We start from the raw sequence: 27,768 nt of genomic DNA on the forward strand, positions 1-27,768 counted from the left end.
TAAAAGTGACTAAAATATAAAATGGACAATTTCAATTACATCAAAATGTAAAAATTTTTGCAACATATAAAATCAAAGTAAAAGAGAAGCCATGTAGTTAAACAATCTTCACATGAAACGCCCCTGATAAAGGTCTAACATAACAACATATAAAAGGAATTAAGACAAATGTATAAGGATGTCACACAAAAGCAATTTTGCTTCCAAGATACATAAAAACCATTTTAAAGGATCATTCAAAGTAATGTGAATTAAAACTCTGAAATTTAACCTCACTCCTTAGAAAAGCAAAAATGCTAAGTGTTGGAAGAGTCAATGTGGAAGGATTCCAGCCTGCAGAGCTATGAATTAATCCTGCCATGGTGTGTGTGTGTGTGTGTGTGTGTTGGGGGGGGTGCTGTTCAGGGAGGCCTGGCACCTCCAGTGTGAGGGCTTGTTGAGCCCTTTTCAGGGTGGCTCATCTGCCTTTGGTGTACACCTTTGCCCAACTCTTACCTGTGGCTCCAAGAAGCTCTAGCATGTGCAGTCAAATTCTGGTAAGACCATCTTGGCAGACACACTGAACCAGACTGGAAGTAACTGACAGGCCTCAGACCTGTCAGCAAGTTAAGGGAATGTCTACTCCAAGCATATATAGGCACCCCCCCAAGCAGAATGGGTGGATGAGAACAATTTGTTCCAATAGCCATGAAGGCGGCCGAAGCATGTGCTATAGGAAGTTTAGAGATTGGTCAGGCACTGAAGAAGCATCGTGGGCCATCTCTAGTGGTCCTGACTTTGGTCCTGCCACTGGACTTCAAGAACTCAGGAAAAGAGAATGAAACTGATGACTTTGCATAACTGTCTCACTTAAATCCAATTCACCATCACTGTTCCTCTTTGAAAATGAAGAACAGGGGCAGCTAGGTGGCACAGTGGATAGAGCACCGGCCCTGGAGTCAGAAGTACCTGAGTTCAGGTCCGGCCTCAGACACTTGGCACTTGCTGGCTGTGTGACCGTGGGCAAGTCACTTGACCCCAATTGCCTCACTAAAAAAAAAAAAAAGAAAATGAAGAACAGGGGCAGCAAGGTGGCACAGTGGATAAAGCACCGGCCCTGGATTCGGGAGGACCTGAGTTCAAATCCAGCCTCAGACACTTCATCCTTACTAGCTGTGTGACCCTGAACAAGTCACTTAAACCTCACTGCCCCGACAAAAAATAAAAAAGAAAGAATGAACAAGTCCCATCATTCTGGAAAATGATTCTACTGGAAATTTCACTCAACTACACTTTGGCCCAGATGTCGTCACTGCACCTACACCCTAACAAGGTCAAAAAAAGAGGGAAATGTCCCTCGTGTATAAATATACACACAGAGCACTTTTTGTGGTAGCAAGAAACTAGAAGAGGGTAAAGAATTAGGGAATGACTGACCAAATTGTGGCACATGAATACAATGGAATATTATTGTGCCAAAGAAAATGATAAATATTAAGATTTCAGAGACACTTGGGACAATATATTTGAACTAGAGAGAAATTAACAAAACAGAACAATTTACACAACAATCATAGAAATAGAAGGAAAGCAATACTGAAAGACATCAGAACTTTAATCAATGCAAGTGACCAACTTCAAAAGACCATCAATACAAGCATATGCTTCCCCTCCTTTAGGTAGGCAAATGGTGGCCTCTGGGTGCCCTGCAGTAAGCATATGTTGCCAGACAGGACCGATGTGTTGGTTTGTTTTATGTAACTACACTTCTTTATTAAGGTAGGGTTTCTTTTAAAGGGAGATGGAATTGGTGATAACATTTTTTTTTTAAAGACTCCCCACTGCCTACAAAAAAAAATTCTAAGTTCTTTAATCTGGCATTCAATACCCTCTACAATCTAACCAAATTCTCTTTCTGTTTTTCTGTGCCGCTACTTTTCCTAACAACTTTCAAGTCAGGGGTTTCGTCATCATGTCTGTCTATGGATACACACATTGGTGCTACTGTACCATCTGGAATGCCCTTCCTCACCTTCTAAGTCCCATCTTTCCTTTAAGGCATAATTCAAGCATCTCCCCAATTCTGTGAGGTGATGCTCTGACACCCTACCCACCTCTTGCGAATTACTCCCTTTTTCTGTTATGGGAGTTCAGAATCTTTACCTCCTCTATGACATTTGGTTACTTTGAACTTTTTTCTGTACCCATTATAACCAAATCAATCAAAAGCTCCTAGGAAAACATCATGTCAGACACCTCATACTAAGAACATACTACTAGGTGTCCCAAAAGTCTTAGAGCAATTTGAAGCTGTTTAAGATTAACACTTGAGGGGCAGCTAGGTGGTGCAGTGGATGGAGCACCAGCCCTGGATTCAGGAGAACTCGAGTTCAAATACGGCCTCAGACACTTAACACTTACTAGCTGTGTGACCCTGGCCGAGTCACTTAACCCCAATTGCCTCACCCAAAAAAAAAAAAGATTAACACTTGAAATAGCTCTAAGCCTTCTGGAACAACCCACATACACAACTCAATGATCACTGCTGCTATTTCACTTAAGTTAAAAAATTACTAAGGGGGCAGCTAGGTGGTGCAGTGGTAAAGCACCTGCCCTGGAGTCAGGAGTACCTGAGTTCAGATCTGGCCTCAGACACTTAACACTTACTGGCTGTGTGACCCTGGGCAAGTCACTTAACCCCCTTAGCCCTGCAAAAAAAACAAAAACAAAAAAAAACCCAAAAAATTACTGCAATTCACTACAGTCTGATCCTATAACGGACCAATTTCCATGTTGATGTATAAGAAAATGGCGCTGAGGTACAAGAGTCCACAAAAAAAACAAGCAGCCTTTATTGCAGTATTACAAAACACTTTCCATTTTGGCAATATTTTACAACGTATTCAGCTTCTCAGACTGTTCAAGGGCTGGGAAGAAGGTTGGAAATTAAAGGGGGAAATTTCAATGGACATTTCTAAAAGAAAAACTGCCCCGTCCCTCCCACCAAAATAAAAATCCAAATGTCACTTAATTCCACTACTGGAGAAGAGGCCACAAGGAAAGCAGCAGGCAGAACTCTGGCAACTTCACTATCGAACATGTCAGAGGCAAAGGAACAATCAAGACGCTCTTCAGTATGGTCGATTACGCTGATCATTTCTGTAGTCATTTCTAGGAATGAAAAATAAAAAGCAAGATTAAATTTGGGGTTTTCTGAGTATGAAGACAAATCCACGCTGGTGAACTGATGAGAAATTACACTTCCCACTGAGTAGGGTGGAAGAGCTATACCTGAGCCTCAAGAAAAGCCCATCTCTTAAAAATATAGCACTCCAAATGAAATCGTGGATAATAAGTATTCAAATGAAAGCCCCCAGGTTTTATATAAACAGCTCCTAAAGGAGAAAGTGCTGGCCTTGGAGTCAGGAAAATCTAGCACTTACTAGCTGTTTGTGTGACCACAAACAAGTCACTGAGCCTCCCAAAATCTGAGATTCCTCACCTGTAAATGGTGATCCTGACCTCAAAGGGTTAATGCAAGGCCCAAATGGGAACACTAACTGTATAACCCTTACAGTATAATATAAATGTCAGTTATTATTGTTATGTAGAAAAGAGCCGAGATTTGATGTGCTTAGCCCTAGAGAGAGCCAAGGCCAAGTGGTAGAGACTGAGAGGCAGACTCCGCTTCAGAAGGCCAAACTTCTTAATGAGTAGGGCCAGCCCCAGCACCATGTGTTACCATCTAAACTATCACTACAGATAGTCAAGAAGCTAGATGACAATTTTTCAAGGATATTTTAGAGAGGATTCAGGCTTTAGACAGAGACTGACTCAGAGAAATGTTGAGGTCCTTTGCAATAATTGGGACTCAAGAAAAATGGGAAAAGGCCTAGCAATCCTAGAATCTAGGAGTAGAGATTCCAAGCTATACATACTCACCTGCCTCCCATTTTGCCACCGTAACCACCTCCTCGGTCTCCACCATAGCCACCACCTCGGTCACCTCCGTAGCCTCCACTTCGGTCACCTCCGTAGCCGCCACCGCCACCACTTCGGTCACCTCCGTAGCCACCGCCTCCGCCACTTCGGTCACCACCGTAGCCACCACTTCGATCACCTCCGTAGCCACCACTTCGGTCACCTCCGTAGCCGCCGCCTCCGCCACTTCGGTCACCTCCGTAGCCGCCGCCTCCGCCACTCCGGTCACCCCCATAGCCGCCACTCCGGTCACCCCCATAGCCGCCGCCACTCCGGTCACCCCCATAGCCGCCACCGCCACTTCGGTCTCCTCCATAGCCACCACCTCCTCGGTCTCCACCTCTGCCTCCCCGGCCTCTGTAGCCCCTCTCGCCACCATAACCTCTCCCCCGGAAATCTATAAGACAGAAATGCAAACGGATGAACCAAGAGGAAAGCCATAAAGCCCCTTTAGTTCTGGTCAAAGGGGAAGGTACACAGTGATACTGTTAAAGAGGTGCCCCACCTCCTCCTGAAGGACGAGAGTCCTCTGGTCTGGGTTCATTACATTGATTACAGGAATTCCTCCGGGCAAAGTTCATGTTTCCACATGACCTCAGAGAGAAAGAAAGATGTGCTTTTAGACTGTTTCCAAGTGGTAAAGGGGTCCTTGCCCACAAACAAGAGATACTTACGGATTAGGACAAACCCAGTCACCACTTTTAGGGTCTCCACCTCTACCCTGAAAGCCCCCACGTCCTCTATATCCTCCACGTGAACCTAAGAGAGAAAACAAGAAAGAAGAGAATGAGGTAAAGAAACTCAACTGACAAAAAAATAAAATCAGTTCCCCTGCTACCCCTGCTGGCAGAATTTAACAAAAATAGTTGATGGAGTAATTCAAAATCATCTCTAGAATGTGGGTTGACTCTAGCATAAACCATAAGCCAAAAAACACTCAAAACAGATCATCAATAAGAGTAGATTCAATAGCATTTAAGGTCCGACTTTAAAATTTAACTCCATGCATACCCAAAGTATTGAAAAGCTACAGGTAACTTGACTACCCCAACTTTCATTGTCAATTCTCAATATACATTTGACTCATAGATAATGGACCAAATCTGGTCACAGGAAAGCTGAAGGCTGAGGTGTTCAGACCTAACCGGGAAGAAATATTACCTTTGTGGAAAGAAACAAGCTGTGCAGTAATAGCACCAGGTGGTTCACAAGAAGCTCCCTGTTTCCCCTGTGACTTGCTATTTTATCAGCTACATCCTTATTTCTAACTGAGCAAAAGTCAGCCACGTGCCTTTGCAGACAACTTCCCAGATATTCCTCTAGCCAGCCATGGTTAGGAAATGTCATCACTGTTCACACTTGAAACATTTTCTATCTCTGATGCTTCAGGGATGGTGGGGTGCAGGGACCCGATGTAGAAACTAGCTAGAAACAACCTGCTCTGATCCTAGCCAGCCACAAAGCTCACTTGTATGGGCCCTCCCTGCAGCCTCCTCCGTCACCTGTCCTATACCTTCCATGCTGATGACTTTGGGGTTTGGGGGCAGGGCAATGGGGGTTAAGTGACTTGCCCAAGGTCACACTGCTAGTAAGTGTCAAGTGTCTGAGGCCAGATTTGAACTCAGGTCCTCCTGACTCCAGGGCCGGTGCTCTATCCACTGTGCCCCCTAGCTGCCCCCTGCTGATGACCATTTTAATAGTGAAGAGAGGAACCTAGAGAAAGAACACCAATCCAGGCCCCAACATAAGGTGAGAGGCCTAGGCAAAATTACAAGTCAAACCTTTGCAAGAGACCTGAGGCTTAGGAGTAATGAGCATCTTACCTCGCCGCCCACCTCCACTTCCACCTCCTCTCAGGAACTCGGGTCTTCTAGTGGCAAAAGACACTTTGATGATGTTGCCATGGAATTCTTTTCCTGGGAAAGAGTAAATGGTTTCCAACAATGGTTGAAATCAAAGAACAAGGATGTGTGTAACAACCCTTCAAGAAACTGGTCTTAGAGGAGAAGAACAAGGAGCCTGACAAAGGTCCAAATGCATCAAGGCCACAAGATTAAAGGCAGAAGAAGGGTTGAACGAGGTCCTTTTGCATACAACATGGCATGTATGCTTTCTGGGAGTGGGTGTCTCATTCAATCTAATACTACAGAACTATGGAGACATCAAAGTGCTTAAGAACGCAGGGCTCCCAGCTTCTAAGCATGATGGACCCTTGACAAAGGTGGCCTCTGGGAAGTCAGAGTTCTAAGAAGAGAAAAAAAAGCTGGGTAGCTCAAAGTGTGGGAACCATACAGGCACCTAGCTCCTCCAAATATCTGCAGGCAGACAGTAGTTTCTAATAGTCAGGGAGTAAAGACTGTGCCAAAGAATATAGCACTTTACTGTAGACATCACCTTCCTTACAACTCCCTGAGTCTGGTAGCACACATACTAACATGCTTCTTTTACAGAAGAGAAAAGTGAGATTCTAAGACATTAAGTGACTTGCCAGATGTAACCCAGTTCCTAATTTCTGTTCTGGGCACCACCATTCTTCTAGTCACACGTACTGGCCACCCAGGAGATATCCTCAACTCTGTCCTCGTTTGCCCCCATATTCAATGGATACAAGCTGGCAGCTCTTATCAATCTGACTTTCTTAACATTCCTCACATCCTTCTCTTTTCACTAACACTAGGATCACCCTAACTCACACCCTCATCACCTCTCATCTATAACCCTGACTGGTCTCCTTTACATCCAACTTCTCTCTCCCTTGTTCAATTCATACTCTACACAGCTTCCAAACTGATATTCCTAAAACTGGGCCTAAGTCTGACTGCATCACTTTCATGCCCAAGAAGTTTCAGTAGCTCCCACTGTTTATAGAATAAAACACAAATTTTTTTTCTTAGCATTCAGTCCTTCAAAATCTTATTCCCCCTTTTCTCTACAGGCTGAGTACATAGCACTCCTCCCATGCTCTATTATCTAGCCAAATTGGCTTTTAATGCTCTTCCCGGCACATGACAATGCTCCTCCGGCCTCTGTGCACCCCTTATATACCTCCTCCTGTCTCACTTCCTGGAATCCCCAGCTCCATTCAAGGCTCTTCTCATCTCCTTTAAGAGCCATTGCCACATTTTCCCACTTCTTAGGATCTTCCACATTGCTTTCTATTTATTTTGTATTAGTCTTATATTAACTCATCTCTATATGTATTTTATTCCCATTCCCAACTCAAGTGATATGTAAGTTCCATGAGGGTAGGGATAGTCTCATTTTGTTTTTGTATTCCTGGCACCTAACATGGTATAAATGCAAATAAAGGCTTGAATTGACTTGAAAATTGGCAAGGTACATAAATATAGTAGGGAGGCCGGTATCCATTTTCTTCTTCAGTTGCAGAGTGGATTTCTTTCAACAACTAATACATGAGAAACTACAGGAAAACAAACTCAAGTTATGCTTACCATCAAACCAGTCAATCGCAGCTTTAGCTGAAGGAGGGTCATCAAATGACACTGTTGCCTCTCCTTTGGGCTTGCCTGTGTCCTTGTCTGTATAAAGATTTATCATCGGTTTGCCAGTCTTCTTATTTGTCTAGGGGGAAAATTAAGTTGGTTTTCCTTAAATTCATGTTTAAATCACGCAGTAAGATGCTGAATCAAGACAACAGCTTAGGAGTAGCTCAACATCAACATGCAGAGAGTGGAGCATCAATTCACAAGTATTTACCAAGTACGTACTATCTGCATGACACTGTGCTAACAAAACAATACACAAATACAGGCCTTGTCTCAAGGGAGTTTACCATTAAACTGAGACAAGACATACATAAATGAATTGAGTGAAAACAAAACAAGAAACTGCATGGTGTAATCTATTAGAAGAGTCCATAATGAGGCACCAATTGTGCAGGACAGTCACTTAATAGAAAAGAAGTTAAAGGAGAAAAACATATGCATGAGGTGTACTCAATTAGATTTAACTGCTGAAAATTACAATCTAATATACAAAGAGAGGGAAGATATTCCAGACCAGGGTTGTAATATATGTAACAAGAGGAAAGGGTATGGCATAGCAGAGCTGTCAGGGCATGGGCAGAGGCAGAGGCAAACTGGCCTAAACAGAGCCCAGACAATTTAAACACTGGAAACGAAGAGATTTTCTCCACTGAAAACTCACCTTAATAATTCCTATCTGCTTAAAGAAGTCCCCAACTTGATCAGTTGATACCCCTTCTCCAAGTCCTTGAACAAAGATTGTGTTGTTGTCTGAATTATCAGACTCTGAATCTACGAAGAGGAAAAAATGTAAAGTTAAAACGATCTATTTCTTGGTTTGATTACAAGAAAGTGATCTTGGCCCTGGTCTGTCAGTGCCTCGAGACCCATATGGCACATTTATCAAATGGGAAAGCAACACAGAGCTAGAAAGGTTCACTACCTCCCTTGGCAAGCTGAGGCAGGATGTGAGTCTCGATAGGCTTGCACCTTTGACTGAACCTAGTAAGGTAAACTTGGAGCACAGTTAGACAGCCGCCTGTCTGAAAACGATCAGAGATACAAGCCCAGAAAGCTAACAACATGGTATGGCAACACCCTCTTCCCCCTCCCTCAATCCCCCAAAAAAGGTAAGGCTGTGTTAAAAGACAGGCTCTCCAGAAATAAGAGAGTGATAGTCTGTCCCCCGTCCTCTACCAGAGTCAGAGCACATCTGGAGTGTTTGGGAAAAGCACTGATAACTTGGAGCTGTCCAGGAAAAGGAACCCAGGCTAGTGAAGGAGGGCCTTGAGTTTGTGCCCTATGAAGATCAGGTGAAGGAAATAAGAATGTTTTGCCTGGGTAAGATTCAGGAGAACAGGATACCCAGTCCTTAAGTACATGAAAGGCTACCATGTGAAAGAGGGATCAGACACGTTCTATTTGGTCCCAGGGGTAAGAACCAAAAGTAGCAGAGAGAAAATGCAAAGAGGCCAATTCAAGAGGCTTTTCCCGACCTCAAGCCTAACAATCAGAGCTCTCCAGAAATAGAAGGGGCTGCCTTGAGAAACGGTGGGCCCCATCTTCCAACTGCTCCCAGTTCCTCCACCCCACCCCCGTTTGAAAGCTGGATAACGACTTTTCAGGTAGATTGTAGAGGGGATTTGGAGAAGGGGAAACAACCTGGACCAAATGGTCACCAAAACCCCTTCCAACTCAAAAATTCTGACATACTATTAGACAAGCCATCAAGAGTCAGGAGGCACACTTTTTGGTATTCAATTGTTTCTACAAGTGAAGGAAAGTATGTATGACCATCAGTTAGTGCAACTGAAACCTAATGTGTCACTCAGACCTGGCCACCTCAGTCATTTCAACTTCAGGTAGAGAGAGAACAAGAGTGTGGAAAGAGCCAGTCAATCAGGGGGACATCTTAAAAGATCTTACACTTCATACCTAGTACTTTGGAGTGCAGCAATGGGTCATAAAATTAGTTCTAAGAAATATCTGACCATGCAAGTTATTAAACAAGAAGGATTAGGCAAGTTTACAAGTAGAACTGTCTAAAGAAAGACATTTAAATGCCCCACAATGCCCTTTCCAAACCTGTTAGCCTATTATTCCTTAAGGGGGAAGATAGGCAGGAGATGTTTAGAGGTAAAAAGACCTTTAAAATAACAATACTCAAGGTCTGGGATTGAAGTGTTATATTTTGCTCTCAAACGTACAATGCAGAGTAATGGATTTAGAGTCAAAAGCCCTGGGTTCAAGAACTGGCTTTTCCATTAACTATCAGGCTTATCATGGACAAGTTACTGAGGACCCTTCTCTCAGCCTCAGTCACATCCTCTATAGATCAGAGGTTCTTAATAGATTTCAGGGAGTCCATGAACTTGGATGGGGAAAAAAATTGTATCTGTTATTTTCACTAACCTCTAGCTGAAATTTTAGCATTTCCCCTAATTATTAATTTTTTAAAAAGCATTCTGTGAAGGGTCCGAAATCTATAATTTGTACCAGGCTGCCAAAGGGGTCTGTAACACTAAAAAAAGTTAAGAAGCTTGGACAAGATGAAGTCTGAAGTCACTTTCAGCTCTAGATCTATGATCATTATTCAGCACCATTTTTAACCTCTGGATCACTGTCAGTTTCAAAAGCCTCCATAATATGGAAGATGAATACCTGTTGAGATTTTGTGGCATCAGTTTCCTTTTAATCAAAGACTTCTCATAGTCTGCTAGTCAGTCTCCTAGAAGGTCTCGCAGCTATCATTCAAATTCTCAATATATGTGGCAATGTTCCCAAATCACACTGCTCCATTCACTCAATAGGAGTACAAGAATTCAAACATTATAGAGCAGGTACAGAAATCAAATGCAGAGATTTAACCCACCAAACATTCTGCATTACACCTTGTTCCTGAGGTTCCTTCATAAATTATAAATAAGTGGGTTTTTTAAATTATCAACTCCCACAATGGCATCCAAAAAGAAAACTTCCTTCAAAGAACCCAAGATAAGGCATACGTTATTAATATTAAAATTTATTAGCTACAACTGCTTTGCCTTACCAGCATCTGTTTTCGGTCCATAATCCCTGTGGCCTAAAAGAAAAGAAAAAAAAGAAATAGCTATTTAAGGAAATCCATTTGAAAGATTATGCTTCTAAGACAATGAAAACAAGAAAATCTCAACTGTATTTCTATAGCTTACAGTCAACCATTAACAGAATTTATAGAATAAATATATTGGTTAAATTATATATTTTTTTTAAGTTTGATAACAAATCAAAATTGAGTATCAACATTTCCTTAAACTTGTCATAAACAGCATTTGCCACTTCGGCATTATGCTAGTATTGCTCATATTAAGTACTAGTTGTCAAATCAGGGAGCAGGAAGGCCCTATTGATTTAAGACCACTGTGTCGGCTACCTTTATAAAAGAGCATTTTGTCAAAACCTGGTGAAGGTCTCATTGGTCACCACAAACTCTTTCATGCAAATCCACAGAAGTAGAAACCCATTGGACTGTTAAAGAGATCAACTTTGGCTTTTTTTTTTTTAAAGCACACAACACACACCAGCCTCAACCGAGTAAGAACAGGCTCAGACTGCGTCTGAGGGACAGATAGTGGTGGCTTTTAGATTTATACAGCATTTCCACTGAAACATTTTGGGATACTCAGCACTTACCACCAAAATTTTTGAAGCCACCGCGGTCACCACCACTGCAGAGGAAAAATTGAAGAAATGATTTCTTCCTTAAGTCTCTAATGTGCTGAGCCCTGGGCTCAATCTACACTTAACTGATCACAAGTAGAGAGCTTACAGCCTAGGGGAATAGTAGCACCTCTAACTTTCCAATAAGTTTCAGTTCATAGGTTTCCAGGGATTGTTTCCAATTAAGTGTTCTCCTAGGTATCTACTTCCAAGAGAATCACTAACCTAAAACTAAGTATCATATCATATATTCTGGCCTAAACACTTTCCCCAACCCAAGGCCAAAATGGATGCTACATAACCCCTGACTTAAAGGGAGGGAGAGGGGAAGCATAACAGTAAAGAAAGCTTAACTAGCTTAAATAACTACCCAAAAGAAAAAAAATTAACAGGAATAAAGGGACTAGAATGAAACTCAAATTCAAGTGTGAAATTTCGGCATCATCATGGTGATGTTAATTGGTTGGTATTACAAAGAAAGAAGGTAGAGAAGCATGTAATAGTGAGCTTCAATAAGAAAGACTGTTACATTTCATTCATTCATTCATTCTGAAATCTAGTGTAAAATACACAAGTGAATAGTAATGAAAATGAACTCTAAGGATAAGAAGGGATTTAAATTATGCTTCTCCATCCCCACTAACATAATCAAATGCCTCATAGAAATTACTAAACATAAACTAGCTCATTATGTCAAATGTTCTGCACACTGATCTTTAGAGCATATCACAGATGTAATGAAACATTCAATAAATCATAGCAGTCCACAATTTCAGGCATGTAACTTTCTTCTTAATTTGGTAAATATCCAATACCTTCAAAGATCCTCTCTGGTAGTTATGTGCAAGAATTTGACAGTTTCCTGCTACATAATGCACTTCAAATGCATTATGAGTCAAAGCCCCTGAAATAACCTGATGGTGTTTTCAACTTCACTGAAGTACCTGCCCCTATGAACTGAGAAGGGGGCAATACCCAAAGTTTTTGACAGAGGCATCTTATTTTTTATTAAGCAAAAGTCCTCATATAAATGATTTTCTTTTATGTGGCCTTTCTAGAAAAAAGTAACCACCGTGAATAGTTTCCCTTTAAATTATTCCCACTTTATGACTGTGATAGTTCTTCCTTGTACCTCTAAGCAAAAACAAGTCTTTAAACTTAAAAATCTTCTCAATTTGCTTTCTGCAAGCCTAGATATTAGGAGGCATTTGTGAAATTCAAGCCTCTAATAGCTGGAGCTTCATGCTGGCTTCTCTAAGCTCCATATTTCAAGAAAATGTCCACTCACCCTCCCCCATCCCTTAAATACCTAAACAACTACACCACCTTCCAGGCCTCTGCTTTATTTTGTTTAGCCAAACATTGGCATGTAGCAAAGGGGTTTCTTGAGCCTAGGCCCCTGAAAACCTTATCAATAGCAACTGTGGGAATCTCAAGGAACATGCCTCTCACTGGTATGGAATTTTCATTTGCACAAGTTTCCTTTTATATGCCCAACATACTTCCAAAGAGAAAAAAGAGCTGGGAAATACATCCAGTCTCTAATCCTACTAAAGAGACAAAGGGTAGAATTATTCAATAGGGAACTGGCAGGGAAATCATTTTTTTCCATGAGTGGATTAATAATTAAGTTTTATCTCACTTATAAATGAAAAAGATACACTTTTAATCACTCTATTACCCATCTTAATCAACAGGGCACCAAAGAGTTGATGCAACTAAAGAAAAAAGAAACAACTTGGTATAGGACAATGTTATATAATTGCTGGCTTCAATTTCCATTGTTTTCTAGTAATATAACATTGAAATAGCCTAAGAAAAACATGCCTGTAGAAGAGAATGATTGTGTAAGTCAAATCTGAATACATTCGTGACGTTCCATAACTTTTGTCATCTTTTATGTATTTTCTAAAATTGATATTAAAATAGTTGAAAATTTCAACACAATGGCTAAAAACAAGATCTGAAGCATTTTTCCTAGTTCCAGACAGCAAGCTCATCCCATCATCCCATCACGAAAGATGATATGGTCACTCTTAATTAGTATATTTCTTGTAAACACTTGCAATGAGGTTAAATGTCAATGTATAACACACTAGACTAGACTAGACTAGACTAGACTAACACACTGGTCTAACAAATCTGGATACATTCTTACAAAGGGATATTATTCTAAATTAAGAATGGAGAAGCTATTAAAGTGTAAAAACAACCTCCAAAGTTTCTCAACTTTATGGCTGTATTCATCTATGCAAGAGATGAATCTGTGTCTGTCTTGTTAAATTCAAACTCAGAAACAACTGGGTCAGCAGGATTTTCTCCAAGTCCACCACAAATATATAGCAAGATTACTTTCCCCTGACAGATCTGAGTGAAAAGCAAAGCTCTCACTCCCCTCCTTCATTGTGGGAGAGAAGGAATGAATAAAATAGGGCTTGTGCCTGTGTTAAAAGATTAGTCCCACTGTCATTCAGGAAAGCTAAGGCTCCTCTTTGGTGGGTTTTCTATAAAGATGTAAATACTGTTCGAGGCTCAGACCTGCCAAGAAACAAAACAGATAGCTCAGGAGTCCGTTTGGTGTTCTGGGGAAATTCAGTATTGGGTGAAAATAGGAAACCAAAATATGGATTTCAACTCTTTATTGTTGTTGTTATTCCAAACATAAATGATTCACTAGATTCAAATCCAGTTTTCAACAGTAGCTAGAATTTCTTTTCTCTCTTCCCTGGAAGCTTTGCAGTACAGCAAAAGCTTCCTGAATTGAGCGGCATTTCCTAACCACACCCGGGCAAGCCAGGGAGCCAGGAACACACGCACCTTTTTCAAGGCAGATATTATTCAAACACTCTTACTGGGGAAATAAGACACTTTCTAAAAGAGAGAACTTTTAAGCTATATCCGTAAAATCCCCAAACCACAGTCCCTGATAAAAATTCCAGCTACTTAAGTCTAGGCAATGAAAAACAAATCACATATCTATGACAATCTATAACAAATTATCAACAACAATCTAAGACTCAGAGTAGTAAAGTTCAGGACAATGAGAAAAAGTTCTACCAAACTATTCTGGTACTAATCTAAAAAAAATGATAAATTTTCTATTTCAGTTGGATGAATATGCTGGTTAGTCTGACCACCAAAAATTTCAATTTAGTTTTCCCTGGGAATTAACACTTTTTATGGCAAACGATGTGATTTGCAACTAAAGAATTTTCAAACAAAAGGGTATCTCCCACAATCTTTCTAACTCTATTTTGAAATCTGAAAAGCTGAAGGCCTTCTAGATTGAATTTCTCCTTCTGTCACCTAGGTGGCACTCATAGTGGATTGTGACTGTCATCACTTCTACTAACTCTCTCTCCTTTTAGACTTTTAATATGAAACCCAAGCAGCGCTACACATTGTTCAAGCATCCAAGAAAGGTGAGATTTTCAATCCTACTGTTTTTAAGTGTTGATTCAAAACACATGGAAATGTCATTTTGGACCAAGGGAAAATGTTGAGGGAATCATATTTTCCTTTTTATTCATGAGAAAATAAACCTAAGAAATTTCTGTAAGATTGGGTCTCTAATTCAAAAGTTTTAACCCAAATGAAAGCTCTGAACAATGTCTGGCTTGAGATTTTCCACGGTCAGTTTCTGCCTACAACTAAGATGGCTTCAATGCAAATAATGAAAGACTCTATGAGACATTAAACATCAAATCACAGGACTTGAAATGATTCTGAGATGTCAACAAGCTATATCTGCACTGAATAACCAAAGGGAGGTTGTAGAATCTATGAAGGTCTTTAGAAATAGGATTGATATTCATCTCTGGTTTGCTCTACTAATAAGTCTTAGGTAAAATCTGAAGGATTTCGGCCTTCAAGGCCTCTCCCAAAGATGCAAACCTATTCCAAAGACACCCAGAAAATTCTACCCATCAGACAAAAATTATAGAGCATAACAGATTCCTGCAGATAAGGACAAAATTACAATTTCCTCATGACAAATATTAAACCTATGATGTAGTAACTAGAGAGCTGTTACTGAAAGTTATTCGCTATTATCACACTACTTCAAGGCAATCAGTTATGGAAGCATTCCTTTAAACCTAACATGATGTCTGCTGGGGCCTTTACTCTGTCGTTTTTTCGGGACTAGGAACATCAGTAGGGGAAATTGCACAAGTCACCCCATGTCAATCACTTCACTCATGTCCTGTTGGTGGCATGATGACAACAGTGCCTTCTTCAATAATAAGAGAAGGCACAACGCATTTAATCCTCTAACTATGTACAGTAACCTGATTGTATTATGATTTAATCAAGATCCTCACCAAGTCTGAGGCTTGCAGAAGTCTATCAGGTCATGGTAAGGCTTTATTTAGTTTGTGCCCGAAATATCAAAAGCATTAGACAATGAACAGAAAAATAGCATGCTTAGAAGTCCAAGGCAGGAGGCTCCAATGCTGGCATTACTTGGAGAGTAAAGTAATAAGTTTTCGAATTCATTTCTAGGGATCCAAAGGCAAAACATACGCAGCAAAGGAGTGAATTGTTATTAAGTGACAGTTCGTGGGCCATGGCCAGTTTCACTTCTTGACCAACATAGATTATGCTTTAGTCTATGTATTTTATACCCACAAAACTGCAACTTACAAACCTCCTCTTGTGAGAAAAACTCCAACTATCCTTTTAGCTTGGTCTTAAATGGCTAAATGTACGCGGACATTTTAAATAATATTTAAATTAAGCCAACTATAATAACATTTTTAAAAAATAAATCTTAAAGCTTGAGGATCCTAGCAAAGGTCAAAAAAACCTGTATCAGAAAGTCACAACTTTCTTAAGTAGATAAGATTTCAGATTTCAAGTTCTAGACAGAAGAAAGATTTGCTAACAATTTGTGATGCTGCAGTAATATTCATTCAATTATCCAAAAGGAAAAAAGTCTGCTTGATTAAACTACTGGAAATTAACTTTTTCTAAGAAAAGTCAGTTACTGCGCCCACCTAAGATCTAATCTGTCATTTTTTTGTGGTCTACATCCCCTTCCCAAGGGTCCTCATGATTATAAGAGAACTCTCTACCCTCCAACTTTGAGTTAACTTACCTTTTTTTTTCTTTTACTATGCAAAATGCTTGCATCTGCCAGAGTCATTTTTAAAAGGGACTTAGATTCTAGCTCTGGCAGAAAGATGAAATGGTCTGACAATCATAGTGGTGGACCTTTGTTCATCTCGGTTTGATATACACTTTGTGGACTAATGTCATGCTACCATGGTCTAACCTAAGTAATTTATCTGGCATATTGGGGTTGGACAGCATTTTATTATAAGAGTCTTTGCATTCTCCTCTACCCCCTTCTGGGAACATAATTCCAAATCTTTAAACTCTTCCAAGTTCCAATACTTGGTTAGATGCTAAAACCAAATAAGCTAAGTAACAATCAAAAAAGAATTAGAGAATTTGGATGCAAACACTTACCTTGACCCTGTCATAGGACCTCTTCCATCCTTGTCATATCCCCCACGCCCTCTACCTCCTCCCTGTGACCCGCCATAGCCTCTATTATCTTCTCCATACCTACTCATGTCACGACGGTCATCTGCAAAAAAGCACAAAAAAATTCACATTTCTGATAAATGCTCTCAGTAAGCTCTTAAGTGATTTTTCTAAGGTCTTTTGAAGCACTTTTCTGCAAAAGTCAATACAAGTCTTCTTAAAGGACACTGGCATTGCTATTATTTGTCAAACTTCAGAAACTCAATAATAAATAGCTGGCATTTCCATAGTGCTTTTAAGGGTTGTAAAGTACTTTCCTCACAACAATTCTGTGAGGCTCCTTCTCTCAGTAGCAGTATGATATGACAGAACGAGCAATGAATTTTTAAAAACTGAGGGGAATGGACCTCTAACATTGGTTATTGGTTATGTGGCTCAGGTTGAGTCACCCTTCCCATAAGTCTCAAATTCCCCATCTATAAAATGGGAAAAGATAACTGCAGGTTTAGCAACTGCAGGCTGCTAAGAAGGAAGCACTGTGTAAAAGGTAAAACACTTATAATTCTACTAAAACAAACAAGAATTTTACAGACATCTCCATAACAGACAATGAGAAGGGTCAAAGGGTAATTCATCTGCACATAATCATCAGCAGTGGTGGAGGCAACTATAGTACTCAAGCATATGGCTTCTGATTTTTTTCCATTAAACCATGCTGTCTCTATAATTCACTAAACTCAAATAGCAAATCACTAGTTTTTCTTTCAATCTATCCCCCAAGATTTAGTACTGTTTATAGTAAAAGATCCCCATCAATCCAATGATTCTGATGGGATAGATAAAAATAGTTCTCTTTAAAGTTTCTATTTATTTTACATCAACAATCTAAATGAAAGTAAAAAAAAAGGCACCAACATCCTAGAAATTGCTCCAAGAGCCATAGCCTTTTACCAAGTATGCTCAGGGAATTTTCACTCCAAAAAAGTAATCATATGGGAATGATGAATCAATCATTAATCAAGAAAGACCTATAAACTTAAAAGAAAATGCTGATGAGATCATAGCATCCCCAAATCAAAGCCCTTAGAATAGGGAATCAGGACAGCTAGATGGCAAAGTGAATAAAGCACCGGTCCTGGATTCAGGAGGACCTGAGTTCAAATCCAGCCTCAGATACTTGACACTTACTAGCTGTATGACCCTGGGCAAGTCACTTAACCTTCAATGCCCCCCCCACAAACAAAAAAGAACAGGGAATCCACAAACAAGGAAGGGGTCTGTAAACAGATCTTGGGGGTCCAAGAGCTTACATGGGTAAAGAAAAATGCATCCTTATTTTTATCAACTTTTAATTGAAATTTAGTGTTTCCTCAATTATTTAAAAACATTATTCTGAGAAGGGGTCCATAAACTTCACCAGACTGCCAAAAGGGTCCATGACACACCTAAAAAAAGACTAAAAAGCCTTGCCTTAGAAGGACACAGTCACAATTAAAAAACAAGGATGCCAAGATAATCAAAGGTCATTTGACCAATAATTCAGGGGTCCCAGCTACTCAGAGGTATATATCCAAAGTAGAAGAAATTGGTTTAAAAGGCATGTAGGCTACTAAAGGAAGATATTTCAAGAACACTCAGCCTTTTTGTAAAAAGCTGAAATCTTGGCTAACTCATTTAAACCAAACCCACTAATATAAGCCAATGGTCATTCTGTAGCTATAAAAAAATGCTGCTGCAAAACCAAACTAGAACTCTACAGTCAGCGGAGCTTACCTTGTGTATGGTGGCTGTAACTTTCCCTTTGTGAGTGATAGGGCTGCTGATTTTGATTATATGAGTCTTGCTGCTGATCATAATTTGACTGCTCGTCATATGAACCTTGGTGTTGGTCATAGCCTGACTGTTGGTCATATGAATCTTGTTGACCATAGTCTGACTGGTCATATGAAGGCGCTCTTCCACCTTGGCTAAACAGGAATCAAGAACTTAGGAGAGTTCTCAGGAGGGTTATTTTAAACAGAGAGATGGCCTATTCTGAAAAAGAAGGGCTAAATGGCTAGATCTCAACTGTATCAATTCATCAATCAACAAGTATTCATTAAGCATCTCCTTTGTGCCAAACATTCATTGTGCCGGGCGGGCGCTGGGGACACAGGTACAGTGAATGAGACAACCCTTACTCACTAGGAGCTTACACTCTAACTGTATTGGGCCATACTTTTCACTCTTCTTCCTAAAAGGGGCTTCCTAACATTAAAATGTTTAATTTACAAGAAAATTTTGCACCTTTGTACTTAGAAAGGCAAAGAAATGCCAAATTGTGAAGAAATACCAAATCAAGGAAAGTATCTCACCTCAAAACACTAACGAATCCAGAAATGGCTTCCTGTTATCACCTTCTTGAATAAGTTAATTGTAAAGTATAATTTGATTTTAAAGCAAGCATACTAGAATAAATACATCAAAATGAGTGCCGCCTTTTCAAAGTAGGTACCTTGGGGGAGGGCTAGACAATTACTCCAACAATGCTGCCACTGCTCGAGTATTTTTGGAACTTCTCTTTTGAAACTGCCTTCAGAGCCTGCAGCAGTTTTGGACCAGTGGGAAATCTTCATCCTTTGAGGAAGGATTTGGTTTTTGGAAATAACTAAGAGCCATCTGTAGGCAAGTCTGGTAAATGAGGTAGATAAGTAAATGCCATACCACCACTTTGGGTCAAAAAACAGGGGGTACCTAAAAAGATACAACACTGGTGTTTTTTTCTCATATGGACTCTAAACTGTTTCTAAAGTCAATTCTGAGAGAAAAGTTCCCAAAACATTCTGAGTAATCACACTAGCACTGGCTTAGAGGTACATAACCCCTCAAAATGACTAGTCTGGCTAACATTCAATTGGGTGCCTAAGGTTCTTGAAGAGGGGGGAAGGGTTATGGTGTATGTCTGCACATTTTTTAAGTCTCATTTTGGGAGGCCATAGATCATTCAATAACACAGAAGGTGAATATTACTGACAAGTGATAGCATTTGTGCCAAGGATGGCACGTGAACCAATCTTACACATGTGCTAGCTGCTCTTCAAAGCAAATTCTGCTCAAAAGCCCCCCATGGAAATGCCGCCATACCCCCTCCCACAAGCAGCACCACTGCTTTCTCTTCTAGTGCAAGAGAATCAAAGGGGGCAGAACTTGAGCCCCTCCTATTCAAAAAGCAGTCAAGTTACTTTCTCTTTTGTTTATAACTCACTGCCTACCATACCTCACAAAGTACATCTTCATACAGAAATGCTCCACATGCTTCACACTCCATTTTCATGAATCTCTGCCAACTAACAGAGGCTTGAAGTACTGTTATTTGTACTGCCATTGCCCCTTGTAACTAACAATAATGTCTTCCATTTGTACAGGTTTTCATGCAGTCATATGGAAAATATTCACGGGAGTCACAATTAGAATCTTCCATTGTACTACCTTCCACATAGCTTTTATTTAGTTGCATCTGTAATTTGTGATCATTTATAAAGATTTTTCTGTACTGATATTCCCTATGATAAAAGTCCTTCAAAAGGTAGAAAGTTTTTGAGATGCCTTTAAACTTGTTAATAAAAAACTAAGAAAAAAAAGAATAAAGCCTGTACCAATAATTTTAAAACCTGTTTTAAGACACACTACAGATGTGGGTTAAGTTTTCTCTTAAATCTACAGGAGGCTCCACATACAGAACAACTAAAGCCCAAATTTCATTTTCTTTAAAAATTTTCAACTAAGGTAGCATCAGTTACTTCTTGAAAACTTCACTGAAGTCACAAAGAAGCAAACACATGCCTTACCTGCTGATGCAACCTAGGAGTCAACTCACACATGACAGGAGCAATATCATATCACTGCACTTTTCCATTCACAAAACATCAAACCAGCTTCTATCAAAGACCTTCTCTAGAAGACGAGATCTACCTGAGGTTTCAGGAGTGTTTCATGGTGCTATCCATGTTTTAACACCTACAGTAGGAACCATCTCCAAACGTCCAACACTGACCCAGTGCTTTCACTCTATTTCCTTACCCTCCCGATGAGTCCGTGTTTTGCTGTCCCTGGTTATTATAAGACTGTTGGCCATATGAGCTCTGCTTTTGATTTTCATAACCACCGTAGGACTGGGAATAACCTGAAGATTGGATGGGTATACCATTTAGTAAGCATTCTGATGGTAAAATGTCTAAAATAGCAAATTTAACAAACCAGCCCAACCTGATTGACTCTGTCCATAACTGGAGTAGCCGCCATAGTTCTGTCCATAAGAGGAATCAGCCGTTTGCCCATAGCCAGAATAACCCTGAAATTTAGGTAAATACTCATTTCATTGCCTCCTGAAAACAAAGTAACTGTTTAAATGGATCACAGTTTGGACTTCAACCTACTTGTGGTGCTTGTCCATAGCTTTGGCTGCTTTGATTGCCATAGGAATAGCTGTAAAAGAAACATTTGAATTTTTTAAACAAAGGCTGCCAAGACTGTTTTACATCATCTATCGTTCTATAGGAACCCTCCAATGTCAACTCAAAGCTTCCCCCAAAAGTTTAACTTTATGTCACCTCTTAAGGGTTAAATCAGAATTCTATGACATAATGTGGTAGGATCATTACTGGAGGAGACCAAGGCTCAAATCCTACCTCCGGGGGAGAGGTCACTGAACCTCGAAGCACTGCTTTTCCTCATCTCTAAGTGGGGACAACAATACTTACACTACATTCCTACCAGGGACACTGGTCAGAGAGCAACACCCAAAGGAGTTACTAGGCATTCCCAGAATGTGAAAATTGAAAAGGATTTTCAAGGTCATCTTGTCCAAACCCCTCATTTTGCAGAGAAGGAAACATGACTTGGTCAAGTCGTGACACGTGAGTTAATGATAAATCCAACATAGCAAGGTCTCCTCTCAGTCTAATTTGTTTTGGCTCCCCAAAGTGCCTAGTAAACTTGGGCATACTGAAAGCTGGTAGCCAATAACTATTCTGAGTCAATGAAGCCATCAATGCTATATACTTTATATGCACAATCTCATTTTCTCCTTAAGGATCCCCCCCACCGCACCCAAAAGTCTGAGCAGACACTTTGAATGCCAAGTACAGACAAAAGAGTTGGTTTTGCTTTGTAAAATCTTTCATGAGCCAAACACAGTGTCAGCTACACTAGAAAATATCATGCTCAGAAAAAGGTATGTGCCAAAGACTGACAATGATCCCATCAGGCTTAGGCAGCATAAGGCTAATTCTTCACATTAACAACCTCATCTACTTTACTATTATACTTGACACGTTCCTTTCTTCCTAAGATTTTGACACACCCATGTAACGTAATTTTGAAATTACCAGAACAGGCAAAGGATATAGCTTTAAAGAAGCACTTAACTGTATATCACATATCAATGTGCAACACTGTAACTTGAACCTTTTTTAATTTTCCACTAACACCAAGTGACACTATTCCCCAAACCTTTTTCATATGCATGTGCGTATATACTTATTTTTCTGAAATCTCAAGTTAAAAAACACACATAAAAAGTTATTCTCCATAAACCATTTTTCCCTCTTATTTTAGCTTATTCAAGTTGTCATGGGGTTCCTCACACACTTGAATTGCTACTCCAAATACCTGTATGCACTGAGCTGCAACCCATTTTCCAATGCCAGAACTAGAATGACAGAGAACTTATTGGTAAACAAGAAGAGTTACATGCTTCTTCACAGAAGAACACTATGGCAATCAATTTCAGCTTAGGTCCTCCCATGTGCTAGACGTGGTGCACTTCATATTCTGGCACTACAAGAACTCTCCCAAAGCAGCCACAGTTGTAAATGCTGATGCTTTAAGAAAAGACACTGCTCCCTGGGTGTATTACTAAAGAGATCTCAGCATCTTACAGTTATGCTTGGCCATCATATAGGAAACACTTGGCCAAAAGCCATGGGCAAATCAGTTATTTAAACACTCCAAAATTGGAGCTAAGTTGCTTGCTTTGGGGTAATTCCTTAAAGCAAATGGTTCAAATGTATTACTTAAGATATTTCTTTATATCTCCATGTAAGGAATTCCATGTATTCTTACCAACTTCAATCCATTTTCCTACACTGCTAGATCTCTTGTTTACAAAGGCTAACCTTCTCTCCCTTGTGAATATTTACAGCTAATTTTTAACTCCCCTAAGACATTCAGAAATCAGCTCTCAAGTGCTAAATCCCACCTGAATTCACCTGTTTCAATTCTGCTCAGTATATTGAATGTATACTTTACCTTTGCTGATCGCCCCCAGACTGACCGTAACTTCCAGAATCTAAAACACAAAGAAATAATGTTAAAACCTTATAGAGAAAGTATGATTCATTCAAAAACAAACTTTAGCACCTCTATGCAAGAGCTAACAGAAGTTACAAACTAAAATTTAAAAGGACTATAGACAGAGGACTACATAAATAACTTTTTGCTTTTTTCCTAATCATTTCAACTAGAAGCCCCCTTATTCCACACATGCTATTGGTCAACAAGATGGGTTAGGTGAAAACATGTGGTTACATCTACACAAAGCCATCATCACCATTAGAAAAAAAAATTTCCTGATGAAGTATATCCATAAACAAGAAAGGCAACAACCTACTATGACAAGATATTCTACTCATAGAGGTTCTATTTCCTTTAGCCAACATGCACTGTCAGAGTCCAAATCTAAAATACCAATCTCCTTATGTATTTTACCTTACATCGCACTCTCAAGCAATCCTTAAGCACCACATAATTTTCCTCTTGTGGGTCACTGTGATTGTTAGCAATCACAAAAGCCTTTGCAAGGGCTTAGTTGAAATAAGAGTTGCGGGGAAATAAAACATTGCTGACAATCCTTCAAGTGTTCCTGAAGAACAGTTAGGGGTAAACATGTCCTACTCTGGGTTTACCTCATGAGTAAAGGAATGATTTATCACTACACCACACACACATACAAATTCCCACACATCTTTCCACAATATTAAAATTAGGGAAGGAGAGATGGTATGAGTAAATATAGCATAAAAGAAAGAAATGCATAATGGGGAAACATCTAAATCTGTACTCATATTCTTGATCTGACTGACTTCAAGGAGTGACACATCACAAATTTTTCACTTCACTACCTCCTAAATCTTTACTGTTTCCATAGCCCAAGACCATAGAAAGTAGCACAAACTCTCAAAGTTCACTTATCATGTAATATACTTCATGAAATTACTCTATGTTTAAATTCTATATTTGAATTACAAAACTAATTCTGGTCAGATTAGTTGTCATTTAGCCCCAACAATTATCTTCTTGTGGCTTTTTTCCCCCCCTTCTTTTTTTTTTTCAGGGCAATGGGGGTTAAGTGACTTGCCCAGGGTCACACAGCTAGTAAGTGTCAAGTGTCTGAGGCCAAATTTGAACTCAGGTCCTCCTGAATCCAGGGCCGGTGCTTTATCCACTGCGCCACCTAGCTGCCCCCCAACAATTATCTTAATTCAATGCCATGCTTTTTCTTCAATTCATTCAAGACAACCTCAATGTTTGGAAAATGGCATTAGCTATGTGTCGGAAAAATGCCTGCCATTTTCCAGTGTGTGGGATCTGTGTATGTGTAGAAGATATCACTTACACAGTATCATCACATTCAAGACAAGACAGTTCATTAATTCATTATAGGGGGGGAAAAATACTGAATGAGAAGCAGTTACATGCTACTTCCCCTATGAAAAATGGAGCAGACTTAATTTCTACTAATTTAGAAGTAATTTGTGGACCAGAATTTTATAAAACAAAGGAAATGTCATTTCTGCATATAACAAACAAATACAGTTTAGCACAGTAGGCACTCGCTGTTACTTTTAATACACATTATTCTCATTTTAATAATAGCTATATTATAGGTGCTTGATCTAGAAATACTATAGATAACAATACCACCTTACATTTGAGATAGCTAGATAGCCTAGTACAATGTCAATCAGACGGCCTGAGATCCAATCCCATTTTGGCCACTTAGTAGCTGAGTAACCCTGGTAAAAATCATTTAGCCTGTCTCAACCTGTTTCCCCTGAAAAATGGAGACAATATTAGCATGTACCTAAGTTCTGTATACCTTAAAAGTTATACAAACATCAACTAGTATTATTATTTGTATGAGACTTAAACAGTGATTTTTCTTCTCACAACTCTGAGAGAGTGGATAGTAAGTCTCATTTTACAGATAAAACTAGGTCAAGAAGAGGTTAAGTAAAAGTGATTTTTCCAATGTCACCAGCCATTTTTTATTGGAAAAACCAGAATTCAAACCCAGATTCCCAAATCTAGTGCTCTCTACAAACATGCGGCCCTATTCCTCAATTAGTTTTAAGTGCAAAAAGAAGCAGAGGGGGCAGCTAGGTGGCGAAGTGGATAAAGCACTGGCCTTGAATTCAGGAGGACCTGAGTTCAAATCCAGCCTGACACCTGACACTTAACTAGCTGTGTGACCCTGGGCAAGTCACTTAACGCTCACTGCCCCGCCCCCCCCCAAAAAAAAGAAAAAGAAAAGGCAGCAAAGTGTTATCTATCATACAATTAACTGCCAAACATTTAGTGACTGGAACATTTAAAGGCTAGTACCACAAGATAAACCAGACTTTCTGATTATATCTACAAAGAAACAAATTATTGTGTTTAATTACCCATTTGAATTGAAACTTCCAACACCAATAAATCATTTATAGTTACTTTACGTAAGTTTAGTGTAAACGATACATATCTCCTTCCTTGAAACATGTCTGATTTTACTCATTTGGTGAAGAAATCTCATTTTTAGCCAAATAGTTTGGATTTATGTAGTGCTTTAAGGTTTGCTAAGCACTCTACAAATATTTCACTAGATTCTCACAACATCCCTGGGAGGTAGGTGCTGTTATTATCCCCATTTCACAGATGAGGAAACTGAGGCAGACAGAGATTAAGTAACTTGACAACACCACACAGCTAGCATCTCCAACTTTGCACCAAACAAACGATTGGGCAGATCACATTCTTGCTAAGATGTAATTTGGCCATACGCATTCCCAAACTCCATTAAATGTCAAAAATGAGTGCCATTGTCTTTTTAAAGGTAATAAATTCTCCCCCACAAGGAAAGGAAACAGCATTGTTTTGACTTTCAACACTCAGAAAATGGAAGCAAAAGGCAAGACTGATTCATTGATTAGCTAAGTAAAGTATGAGTGTCCCCTTTCCTATTTTTGTTTCATATTCATTCATTCATTTCTGCCTACCAGCAGGGTAGTAGGCCACAACGTCCTTCCCCCCACAATCTTTTAATTACTAACAGGTACCGCCCTTTGAGGGAAAAAAAAATTAACAGACTTTGGCCACCAGGCAAGATCTTCAACCACATGGTTCCATTTCATTGAAATGTTGTGCCTGCTTAACTTAGCACCTAGGCAAGAAGGGGAAAAGGGAGGGTAGGTGTGTGACCCACGAGGGGAGCACACAGCCCCCGGCCCTCCCCCTTTTTTTTCCAGGACGAAGGACAGGACCGAAGGGTCCATCTGCCAGGAGTCCCAGATCCCGGGGGTCCCTGGGCTCCTTAGCATTCCGACTTAGCTTTCAACAGGGCTCCGCTGCCTTTGTTTCTTTCTTTCTCGAAGTTCTTTGAGATCAGGGACTGTCTTTTGCCTTTTTGTTGTTGCTGTTAATTTCCAGTGCGTAACTCAATGCCTGGCACATAGTAGGTGCTTCACGTTTACCAATTCCTTCTCTAAGTTCTGAAGGCAGGAGCCTTTTGTGCCTTCCAGTTTCCTAAATGTTTGTTTGATAAATCTGTTAAGTTGGCCTGCCCTTTGTCATTTTTTATATCCCCAGCAATTAGCACAGTACCTAGCACATAGTAGGGGTTTCCTAAAGGTTTTTTTGATTAATGTATTCCCCCCCCCCTTTGAGGGCAAGGGAATCTGTCTTTTGCCCTTTTTTCTATTTCAGACGATTAGTTCGGTGCCTGACACACAGTAGGCGCTTCTTAATGTTTTATTGATTGCTTTCTTTCCTTCTCTTCCTTTAATTCGAAGAGCTTTAAGCGCCAGGCCATGCGCACACACCCCTCCAGAGACACATCAATAATAGAAAAGTGTCGCTTTCAGCAGCAGGTAAACAGAGGGTGGGGGTGGGGGGAGGCAAGAACGCCAAGACCCCCAAAATCAGGAGACGGATTCATGAGACCGGGGGTTGGGGGGGGGGGCTTTTACGAGGCAACTTTCTCTGAAGAGGGCCGTGTACACAAAAGAGAGGCGGGAAGCGAAAAGGGGAAACTGAGGCCCGAGGCTTCGGCTCGAGGCCTCGACTGACCAAGTCGAGGGGAGGGGGAGGGAGGAGACCCCCGACGCTCCGATCGCGGCTTCCCCCCCACACCCTCCCCAGGACCCCGATGGCGTAGCGGGGGCCATCGCCCCCCACCCGGCTCCTCAGCGGGGACCAGTCCCGGTAGCTCGGGGCCCGAGGCCAGAGGCCCGGCCTGCCGCGGGCCCGGAGCGTTGGGGACCGTCCGTCCCCCTCAGCGCAACATGGCGGCGGCCGGTCCCTCCCCCCCCTCCGCCTCAGCCTCCGCCTCCGCCTCAGCCGGCCTGTCGGAGGGCCGGCGCGGGGCGAGCCCGGGCCGGACCGGCCCCCACACGCCGCTGCCGCCGCCGCGGCCGCCGCTCGCCACAGGGCGCACCTACCCGACATGACTAACGGCCGCGGCGCGGAGCCCCACAGCCCGCCGAGGACAACGAGGAAGAGGAAGAGAGCCAGGCGGCGCGGCGGCCAAAGCCAGACTGAGGGCGGCGCGGCGGGCCGAGCCCGACTGCGGGGCTCCGGCGGCCAATCAGGGCGCGGCGGCACGTACCACTCCGACCCGGTCAGAGGGGGCACGCGCTGACCGAGCCCAGCTCCTGGAGCCGGAGCACGGAAGCAGCCAGGGAAGCCCTCCCCGCTTTGGGCCGTACCACAATGGAGAGGGAACTGAGAGGCGGGACGTACCAACACCCCCTTCACCGAGGGGAGAGAGGAGTAGAACAAACTATGTCCCTCCTTTATAATAACCATCTCTCCCTCTCTGATCAAATGTCTCGGAGAG

The 27,768-nt window shown here is 41.0% G+C and overlaps 1 protein-coding gene across 2 annotated transcripts; it reads right to left on the bottom strand.

The window, feature by feature from the left end:
* Positions 1–2,969: 2,969 nt before the first annotated feature.
* TAF15 (TATA-box binding protein associated factor 15) lies at positions 2,970–27,598 on the bottom strand. 2 transcript variants are annotated; one of them, XM_044001564.1, is made up of 16 exons: positions 27,371–27,598; positions 22,923–22,962; positions 21,050–21,098; positions 20,880–20,964; positions 20,694–20,796; positions 18,408–18,601; positions 16,617–16,737; positions 11,118–11,152; positions 10,495–10,527; positions 8,128–8,237; positions 7,413–7,542; positions 5,784–5,876; positions 4,635–4,719; positions 4,466–4,554; positions 3,922–4,357; positions 2,970–3,150 (listed from the first exon to the last, which is right to left on the bottom strand). In XM_044001564.1, the coding sequence occupies exons 1-16, from the start codon at positions 27,375–27,377 to the stop codon at positions 3,111–3,113; spliced, it is 1,650 nt and encodes a 549-aa protein (XP_043857499.1). In that variant the 5' UTR covers positions 27,378–27,598; the 3' UTR covers positions 2,970–3,110. The 2 variants fall into 2 exon arrangements, with proteins under 2 accessions (XP_043857499.1, XP_043857500.1); XM_044001565.1 differs by lacking the exons at positions 20,694–20,796; positions 20,880–20,964; positions 22,923–22,962; positions 27,371–27,598.
* Between the last annotated feature and the right edge of the window lie 170 nt (positions 27,599–27,768).

This window comes from Dromiciops gliroides, chromosome 4 (genome assembly GCF_019393635.1).
Source record: "Dromiciops gliroides isolate mDroGli1 chromosome 4, mDroGli1.pri, whole genome shotgun sequence".
In the NCBI taxonomy this organism is placed as follows: domain Eukaryota; kingdom Metazoa; phylum Chordata; class Mammalia; order Microbiotheria; family Microbiotheriidae; genus Dromiciops; species Dromiciops gliroides.